This window comes from Musa acuminata, chromosome BXJ2-8 (assembly GCF_036884655.1).
Source record: "Musa acuminata AAA Group cultivar baxijiao chromosome BXJ2-8, Cavendish_Baxijiao_AAA, whole genome shotgun sequence".
In the NCBI taxonomy this organism is placed as follows: domain Eukaryota; kingdom Viridiplantae; phylum Streptophyta; class Magnoliopsida; order Zingiberales; family Musaceae; genus Musa; species Musa acuminata.
Window position 1 is genome coordinate 53,231,162 of NC_088345.1, and position 10,716 is coordinate 53,241,877.

At 35.7% G+C, this 10,716-nt stretch overlaps 1 protein-coding gene across 1 annotated transcript; it reads right to left on the reverse strand.

The window, feature by feature from the left end:
- Positions 1-605: 605 nt before the first annotated feature.
- Positions 606-8,361, reverse strand: LOC135620272 (cellulose synthase A catalytic subunit 5 [UDP-forming]-like). The gene is made up of 14 exons (XM_065123101.1): positions 7,862-8,361; positions 7,033-7,228; positions 6,739-6,962; positions 6,559-6,661; positions 6,253-6,436; positions 4,876-5,142; positions 4,455-4,800; positions 4,092-4,229; positions 3,520-3,645; positions 3,183-3,395; positions 2,798-3,080; positions 2,533-2,729; positions 2,073-2,423; positions 606-1,396 (listed from the first exon to the last, which is right to left on the reverse strand). Exons 1-14 carry the CDS (start codon positions 7,940-7,942, stop codon positions 812-814), a joined length of 3,294 nt encoding a protein of 1,097 aa, XP_064979173.1. The 5' UTR covers positions 7,943-8,361; the 3' UTR covers positions 606-811.
- Between the last annotated feature and the right edge of the window lie 2,355 nt (positions 8,362-10,716).

Consider the following 10,716-nt stretch of genomic DNA (forward strand, 5'->3'; position numbering starts at 1 on the left):
CATAGCTAGCGGATCCGATCGGTTAATAGTGTAATGAACTAACCAAACCAACGAACAAGATCTATGCAATCGACGATTCTCCACCATTTGATGCATGACCTGTGTTTTATGATTTAATTGATCAAGTTATGACTCTTACACCAAGAAAACCCCTTTTTTTTTATTTTCTCTGGTATAAAAAGAGCCCTTTTGATATATATATTTATGTATACATATACATACATATACATATACATACATATACATATACATATATACATATACATATACATATGTATATATGTATATATGTATATATATACATATACATATATGTATATATATATATATACATATATATATATATAATAATAATAATATTTACTATGTACATTTTGGTCCACAATCCGTGCTTTTGAAACACTTGACAAACTTAGACAGAGGAGAAGATTAATGGAAGAAAGCCTCAGTATACAAAACACAAGTTTGCTTGAGGCATCAATAGAACTCATACATTTCGATGAACAGTAGTCAATCCATAGAAATCAATTGAACACCAAAAAAACTAGACAATATTTTGTTGAGGATTACATGCCGTCAGATCAATCAGTTGAACAACTATGAAGTATTGAAAAAGAATGAAAAAAAGAAGTAGAAATTAGAGTTAACAATGTGACTCTATCTACACAAACCAACTGTCTTCTGTTCTTTTCTTACCTTTTTTTTTTTTTTTTTTTGTTCTCTAAACTCATTCTTCCTCATCAATCACTTACCATGGAAATCGACATCCAAATCCCAAGCACAAAGACATCCGAAAAAATGCACGCAAATATCAGTTACAATCTAAGCCACAGACTTCTAGTACAGGACCATCGTATTTACCTATGAATGGGTTCACTCGAACCCACAAAAGCGAACAAATAGATGAGAGAAGTATGGACCAGACGATGATGATCGTCGGCAATCGATCCTGCTTCCCCATGATTCCCTTGAGGAATGGGTACAGATGCATTATGACCCAAATGGCAAAGAAGAGCTTACCAAACAACGGGCCCCATGATTCATAACCATTGGTAATGGCGTTAGAGATTCCAGCTACGACACCAATGATGTTGAGAATAAGCAGTGTCATTGGAGGAATCAGCAATGAGGTCCATTTGAAGAGATAAAGCTCCGAAAATTCACCATCATCTGCTCCTTTGGATGTGACTGTGAAGTTTGTCTCGACGCCGGCTAGAACCTTGAGGAGACCCTGAAAGAGTGCAAAGAGGTGTGATGAAACACCACCAATCACCCAGAACTGCTCGTTCCTCCACCAGTCATCGATGCTCACACCTCCCCATTGCATCTCAAGGATGCTGGTTGCAGCTATGGATACAAAGAGAGCCATGAAGACTATGCTTGCGTAGCTGCTAATCTGTCAAATACAAATGAGTTCCAGTTATTTTCTGGGATGGCAAAAATGTGCAACTCAGGATAACATACAAAAAAATCCAACCAAAATAAAAATGCTGAAGCCGATAATGCAAGAAGAAAAATTGACATTCGCGTGTAATTCATAGCTAAAGCAGCATGACATGTTACGAAAAGTTAGTCACCATCAAAACTGAAATTTCATGAATATTAGAAAGCAAGTGAGCTTTTTTTTTTTTTTTGCCTCATCAGTTAAAGTTTCTATTCGTTTACAAAAAAGATACACTTCTCACTTGTCGTGATGATATTCTCAAACAAAATAAATTTATTCCTCATCTCCAAGATGGCATACAGCTGTAGAAACTTTCATCAAATTATTCATCTTGTTGCTGTATTGAAAGTAGAGAAAATTATCAGAATACTAATAAGCTGAGTATCAGTCTTTGTCTTAATGATACACAACCCATAACTATGTCTTGTCCTTATACGGTGGCTCTTTTATGGTTTAAATGCTTGTATGAAAAAGTTGCTTCTTCGTTGTCCCTTAGGTGGTACATGCATAGATTTTATCTACAATAGCACAAAATGTCAAGAAATCTATAGATGAATCAGCCAAATTTGTTCAGTTTTTGTCCAATAAAAAATAAAATCTGTTCCAGAAAGTGGAATTCAGAGAGTACCTCAGGCACAATAAACTTCCCTGTGAGGAGACAAATAGCTGGCAAAGTACAATAAGCAACCAAAGGAATAGACGTCCACGGATAGACAACCGAGTTTATGTAGGAAAATCTTTCCAACCACTTCAAACCACCTCTATAGCCATACCATATAGGGCAATGCTTGCTAAGAAAAATTTCAACAGATCCAAGAGCCCATCTTAAGACTTGATGAAGACGATCAGAAAGGTTGATAGGAGCTGATCCTTTAAATGCTGGTCTTTTAGGTATGCAGTAAACAGACCGCCAACCGTGACAATGCATCTTAAAGCCTGTCAGAATATCCTCTGTGACCGATCCATATATCCAGCCAACCTGACAAGCATGAAGACTAATGAAGATTGAATAGGGCATAATAATTATCAGATAGGAGTGAGCACTCATGATATGATAGGCTTTGGCACTCATGAGAGCTTAGCATTACCTCTTTTCCCCAGTCGGTTTTATCTTCATAACCACAGCTAATGACATGCATGGCCTCACTAAGGCATGAAGCAAAACCAACACCTCTAGCAGTCCCGCCATTCTCTTGGAGTGTGGATGCCACAAAAACAGGTGATTGGCCAAACTTCTTCTCAAGCTTTTCCCGAGGCACCAAGAAAGAGTTTTCACTTTCTTGTCCTGCAAGTAGCACAGCATTAATAAGCTCGATGTTAAGAACATCCTGATGAACCAAATATTATACTCACCTCTGTGTTCTTCAAATATATCGAGTGCATGCACTTGAGTGGATGCCTCTCTGTGCTTCGCCCTCTTCTTCTTTGTCTCCTCCTCCTGCTTATGATTGCTTTTGCTATTTTTTCTTTTAGATCCACCACAAAAGAAGCACCACTTTGGCCAACAATTGCAGGTTTTTCCTGGAGGTTTCTCTTCAACGGGAGCATCAAATCCATAGAGTGCTTGCCTTCTGAAAACGCATCCAGTACCAACATAAATTGGTCCCTGGATCCCATCAAGACCTTTCATATTGATCTGTTTGAAAATGACAAAGTCACTTGGTCATATGAAACCTATATGAATGCTAAAAATAATAATATAGTCAACACCAAAGAAAAGCACCACCATTTTACATACGTCAAAGAAAACAACATTGCGATTTGAATATCGATCATGCCGATCAATTCCATCAAATCTCTGTGGGAATTGAACATAACAAACTTTCTTTCCTGAGATGGGATCCATCAAGAAACACATAGCTTCTCTAAGGGCTTTGCTATTGTTAATATAGTGATCACAATCCACATTCAAGATGTAAGGAGCATTGGAGATAACTGCTGAAACACGCACCTGGAATCAATTCAACTAGTTATTGACATAAAATCTAGTTATCAACATCAAATGGAATAGGTGAGAAACTCTATCATCCATTGAACATAGAACAAAATCATAGATTTTCATGAAGGAAAATTACCAGAGCATTCATGGCACCAGCTTTTTTGTGGTGATTGTATCCTGGTCTTTTCTCTCGAGAAACATATACTAGACGTGGTAAATTGTTTCCTTCCTCATCAAGCATGCCATCATGACCCAAAAAGACCTAAAGAGCATACAAGATTAGCAATTTCTAATGTGGTTGCAAATTTATATTTAGAAACTGCATCAAATGAAAAATAAAAGGAAATACAATTAGAAATAAACAAGTTTCCTATGCTTTTAGCACCTTGTTTGTAACAAATGCAAACATAATTTTACATTTTGCATACAGCCTAAAGGATGGCTGAACTAAAGGACTGAGTCTAGTTCACTCAAAAATAAACAGCTAAGTTGCGTTTAAAATTTGAGAAACATGCAGAGATAGATGTTTAGCTTCATGTAAGAATCTAGATGCAAAGTATTAATCAGCAACAAAATTTGGTCTTAGAATATATCAGATCTTTATGCATCATTTCATGGAACCCCATGAAAATAAAATGAGGTCGATTTGAATAGTATAAAGAAGAAGCAGTTACAGTTACTAGGAATTGTTAATAGTATGGCGGACACCTGAATCATTCCTGGATGGTCTCGGACATTGTTTCCAGGCCATGGAGTTCCATCCTGCATTGTCCAGCCTTCTTCAGGAACCTTTTGTGCCATGGAAACTAATGCATTAATACGAACCTTAAACTCCTCATATTCTCTCTGCAAGATACAAAATACCGGATTAAATTGCATTAGGCGTTTCAGGGTCCTAAGGATTAAACTCATTATTGACAATGACTACCATATCACGATAAAACCATGTAAACAAAAAATGACAGTGGGAACTTTATGAGGCATAAAGTTGGCTAAAGCAGGACTGTAGAAATCAAATTTTAAATATGGAATTACCAAAATAACAAAAAAGGATTTCAAAGATGAGTAAACCTTTATAGCACGTCGTTCCCTCACAAAATCTGGATGAAATTTGTCCTTCAAATAGTCAATTTTCTGAGCAAAGTACCATTCAGGAGCACGAGGTTCAATGTTGAACTTTTTGCAAAATGGAACCCACTTTTTGGCAAATTCAGAGGTTTCTGAAAGTGCTTCAAATGTAAGCATTGCAGCACCATCATCAGATACATAACATGAAACTTTAGCAACAGGATAATCCACTGCAAGTATAGATAAAACTGTATTTGCAGTGATAAGTGGAGGTTCTTTCATAGGATCAACAGTGCTAACAAAGATATCAACATCTGCTAACTCAGATGGTTTCCCTTCTTTCTCATACCTGGGAACAAATTATTCATCAGTCAGGTAACAAAAACTAATTAAGTTATACAACATTCTTAGAAAGTTTGATTACCTCAATGATAGACGATCCAAGTAGGTCTCTCGTTCTATAGGATACCATTTTGGAAATTGATCCAAAATCCATGAAATGGCAAACCAGATTTCACATATAACAGATGTCAGCCACAATCCATAGGCATCCAGAACTGGGTTCAGAAGTCTATAATGGAAGAAGAAACCAAGAATGATGAGCCTCAACAAAATTATTATCCTGTAAGGGCTTATCTTACTGGAAGCAATGGGTAGCTTTCTCGACAATGGTTGCCTGCTCTCATCAGACCTACATCAGAAGTTTGGAAATGAAGAGTGACAATTTAAACAGATGCATAACTGCTAGAAAATGGAAGAGAGTACAATTAATGAAAAGAAAAGGCAACATTCAATCATTTGAAAGGTAATTTCTTGATGATCGTAAATGAAATAGCTTAAAGATGGATAAATTTTAGTTTTACCATGTGGACTAAAAAACTGAACACAAAAAAGAAGGCTGTCTAGTGCACTATTCTCTTTTGTGAGTGCACTAGACAAATCACTTATATTGGTTAAATGAATGTGCAATTGTAAGTGGAGGCCCTCCACCAAGCAATGATAACATAAACTGCACATTCACTTAACCAGTGTAAGTGATTGTTACTTTATCAAAGCATATACTTGTACTCTAAGGAAAAAGCAGAAACCAAGTTTTTTTATATAAAAAAAGGTAATCTAGATGCAATTTTTCCTTCTAATGTATCTCTTTTTTTGCCCTTTTTTTTCTGCATGGACTATATGACCAAGCAGGCTTACCAGTACAGGAGCAACATTTAATGTCGATAACATGGTGCTGACTCATTTTTGAGGCATAGATTATAATTAATGAATGACACAAAATCGTGCAAGCTTCATATCTTTAATTTATATATTGTCAGGAAAGCTAGTCAATCTGAACCTTTGAACAAATATTTACTGAAAGGATGCTTCAATACTGAAAAACAGCTCAAGCTAAGTAAATTCAAAAGCCACCAAAATTTAAGACTTGCAGTTCAAACTTCAAAGAATCTCTTATGCAGGGTTGCACATAAAACAATAACCTATAACTATCAAAGTCGTGCATTAGTTAAAAGTATCGAATACAGTATGAAGTCAAAAGCTTCCATTTGCAATCTTGACCCCAGTTGGCTGAGGACAATGAACGATTCTCAATCAAAACCAAAAGATAAAGAGCTAAAGTTATAACATCAAAACTTCAGAAATAATGGAAAAAACAAAAGTGATATGTGGATATACTAGTTCAAGAATAGAGTAACAAACATATATTACAAATTTTACAATGTAAAAGAGAAAGAGAGGAGAGAGAGAGAGAGAGAGAGAGAGAGAGAGAGAGAGAGAGAGAGGAAAGATGTTAACATACATAGGTAATTCATCGTTTTCTTGCCCGTATCCATCAAAGCCATTACCATCCCACCCTTCATGCTGAAGGTGCTGACACTTGTTTAATTGCTTTCTCTTCCACTCATCAATTCTATCCTTCCAAGCAACAGTTCCATAGCCATATACTGATATGTCTTTGTTGGGATTGATAGCTCTATGTTGTGCTGAAAAAGTACATCAAGCATTACTCCCTAGACTCGGTAAAAAGGAGACAAGGCCAAGAACACTACTGACTATAGTGCTAGCAACAATACAAAGAGTTACAAAGCTAGAACAATCCACTTACTAGAGGCAGATGTTTGTGTAGCATTACTGGGAATAATTTGTCCTCTAAATCCTAGATATGGGAGGACTATGAGAGCATGGTGATCAGGAGAAATTTCATCGACCTAATAAATTCATGATCATGAGCCGACATAAAGCAATTTAAAAGATTTCTCTTCCTGCATGTAATCAATCACTCTACCTCTTCACCATCAGTCAGAAGTAGGATATTGGTGCCATTACTTTGCACAATGGGGTTAGAAGTGCTTAGCCCACTGAGAGATCTCTGTCCTACACCACACGGTCGTTCAAGATTTGTCAGAGGATCGTTCAGCGTCTCCTTCGAGTCAAAATTGCCAAAATTAAATTCCTTCTCCAGATCATCATCACCATCTTCTTCCTCATCACCCTCTACCCTAGGACTACCTGCAAAACTTCATCGTTAGGACAAGGTACCGATACCAAGCACACACCAACAAGTCCAAGGATGGCGAACCTTTGCGGCGCTTGTACCGGGTCTTGCACTGTGGGCAGGTCTGAGTCCCCTCCCTCCTCTCATACTCGTAGCAAGTCCTACATACAGGGAAAGCGCATTCATTGCAGGCAACGAAGAATTCCTCTTCGACCAGTACTTCGATATCGTCTCCACAAATCTGGCAGATCTGCCTACTGGAAACTTGGGCCAATTTGGGCTGCAGAAACCCAATGGTACCATGAAATATGATTGGAGAAAACCATGTTGTACAAACGAAGATGAAAAATCGCAACATCAAAATGTTAAATTTTTATTTCTCCGACAGCCAACAAAATCGAAAATAGCGTATGTGAAGTTAAAATTATAGATTATAAGTATCAGGAAATCTTGTTCCTGAACTAAGGAAAGATGACAAGAACCATGAGTGCGTAAAAGAAAATACTTCATAACTGCACTCGTTATCACTAGTACCGAAGAGGAAAATAGCTGAAGAGAAGTCAAGAGCAGCAGAAAACGAAATGCGTCTAAAAGAATCCCAGAGACCAAGAGCTTTTATCCATCCGTGTGAAGTGCGAGATCAAGGAAAAAGAGGGAGCCGAAGAATGCCTGAACATAGCGATACTAATCAAATGAAAACCCTCAAAACTTTAGACATCCAACAAAAAGATGAGACTTTTGATGAAAAGCTCAACGCAAAATCGCTTGTCATCTTTTTTCCATTACTTCCACCGAAAGGCAAGCACCAGCGCACGTTTCAGAACTCGGGATGGGAAGCACCATCAACGATCACCCAGGAATCGAGAAAGGAACGGACACCCGGATAGAAAGACGACATATTTATCGCACTCACCCGCTCAAAATCATCAGCATTGATGACCACGAACTCGTTGCGGTTACGCGAACCGGCTACAAGGCGGCGCCCGGTGTCCATCTCTCCCTACGCCGATCAAAAACCCTTCTTTCCTCCAAAGACCAGAGCTTTCAAGGCCTATCCAAATCAATCACTCGCCTTCCCTTTCTCATTCCTCGAAACAGCTGCAAGTACCCAAAGATGCTCAAGACAAAGGGAAAACCCGATAAAAAGGTAGATTTTTCTCTCTCTTTTTCTCCTTTTCGGGGTTTCCGCTCTAGAATCCTTCAGGAATAAGAGCGCGTGTGTGTGTGTACGCGAAAGGGCAAGAAAAAGAAACGCTACAAGCAAAATGACACAGCGAAAACAGAGCAGACAGGGATGGGAAATGGAGAGAACATTAATTGCTCAACGCGTTGCCAGTGATCGGACATTAAAGTAAGAACACGAGAGAGAGAGAGAGAGAGAGAGAGAGAGAGAGAGAGGGAAGGCAGTGAAGCCCAGTGTTGCATTGGATTCGACTCGACGTTGTTCGTCGCGAGTACATACTGTCCGTGACTAAGGCATATGTGTACGGATCTCAAACATTTGAGTCTCTTTCAATCTGTTTAAATTGGATTTTAATATTTTTAGTGCAATTTTTTATGAATTAAAAAATAGATATGTTGATTAAATTAATAAGATAAAAAAATTTACATATTTCTTATCTTAATATAATTATATTATTATATCTTTAGATTATTTTCTTTCGTCAATTTTTAACTCTTTTCTTTTCTAAAAAAATTTACTTTTGCTTGATTAAATCGGCATTTATTAGCCAAAATTAAGTGATTCTCGCATTTACCACTCTAAATTTAATAAAGAATATTGTCGCATGTAATTTTGGTTTGCCTATTAATTAAAACTCTATACGACATTTAGTATACTTTAAAATTATTATAAATATAAAACTATTAAAGATATTGGGTATTTATGCATCTTTCTATATATTAAATATATTATTATCATATTTTTATCCTTTGGGATAAAAATATATATATATATGAGTTAAGATTTTTATTTTTGCTCCTCAACTAATTTGAGACTAAATATTTTTATTAATAAAAAATATATTATATTATTTTTTCACATTAAAGGAAACATATGTGAAAAATCTTAAATAGATAGATGTGCAAAGTATTCTAATAATTCAATCAACCTCCAATGGAGTTCCCAATTGTGTTAACACCGAGACATAATTACAATTGGTCTACAATTCCCAATGTGCTAATGATGAAGCTATGTAGAGACAGAAATGCTACACCACTCTCTCTATAAACCCTTTGACTTCCTCAAACTTTGAGTCATTAAATAAAAACTCACTCCAATTTCTCAGAATATATATATATATATATATGTAAAAAAAATTTGGTAATCAAATAGATGATTTATTCCCAAAATTCTATTTTTTTTAGGGTAAAAGCATCCATGTAAATTAAAATATGAATTAGAAAAATTGATGTTTATCGCAGCGAATTGAGTCTAAAATCATAATTTAACTCTATCTTATGAATGAGAATGAGATATATATATATATATATATATATATATATATATATATATATATATATATATATATATATATAGACTATGTTGGAAACTTGGAACCCTAATCATCAAGTCGTGAGATGAAGATGAATCACATAATACTTATGGGTGTCGATCAAGACACACGATGAAAAGGTGATCGATCCCGTGGCGTTTGGAGGTTGTTCATGGAGCAATTAGATTCCACCTGGTGATGTTGGTTGGGGGCCCATGCGCTATCGATGTGATTCCCGGGCATGTTTGGGAGACAAGCAAAGTGTACTTCTCTGCCTGGCTTTCTTTGCATGATCATGGCATGGTATGGCATACATGCTTTGTTGCGGTCGCGCCGAGTCACCCGGTGAATCACCGCCAATCGATCCCCAGCCCGGCCTTCTAATTCGTCGATCCATCGGATCGCGAGTTCGGCAGCGCCACCATCATTACGCGCACATATCCAACGTTTATCACCGTCATGTATCATGGGACCATCATCGCGACAGCGATGCATCAATCGATTCAACTGGATATATATATATATATATATATATATATATATATATATATATATATATATATATGTATATATATATATATATATATGTATATATATATATATATATGTATATATATATATATGTATATATATATATATGTATATATATATATATATGTATATATATATATATATATGTATATATATATATATGTATATATATATGTATATATATATATGTATATATATATATGTATATATATATATATGTATATATATATATGTATATATATATATGTATATATATGTGTATATATATATATATATATATATATGTGTATATATATATGTATATATATATATATATATACATATATATACATACATATATACATATGTATATATATATATATGGAGATGAGGACGAGCAAACTAGACGGATTGGGCAATGGGGCCACGGCATCCTCGGACGAGGATTGGTCCTATAATATTCTCAAATAATCATCATAAGGGCTAATTATATATTATTTTTTATAATTAATTATCTTCAATATTTCGATCTTTATATTTTTAAAAATTATATTGATATCCTTATAATTAAGAAAGTAAAATATTTTGATTCGTTTACTCTAATGTCATTGGTTTTACAAACGTAAACATGAAAATAATTGATAAATAACTAATTTTAATATTTTAATTGGTGATGATGGATCATCTCGGTGGTGGCGTCATTAGGGCATGTAGGTTGGTATTGTGGATGAAGAGAGCGACGACGAGTGGTGATGATCGCTCT

What these genes read in the sequence shown, in the direction of transcription:
- LOC135620272 (XM_065123101.1), bottom strand. Translation starts at nt 7,942, where the DNA reads ATGGACACCGGGCGCCGCCTTGTAGCCGGTTCGCGTAACCGCAACGAG. An exon ending in CTGGTGCCATGAATGCTCTG is followed by an intron (nt 3,396 to 3,519) that starts GTAATTTTCCTT and finishes AATTGATTCCAG; the next exon opens with GTGCGTGTTTCAGCAGTTAT. An exon ending in GCAATGTTGTTTTCTTTGAC is followed by an intron (nt 3,081 to 3,182) that starts GTATGTAAAATG and finishes ATTTTCAAACAG; the next exon opens with ATCAATATGAAAGGTCTTGA.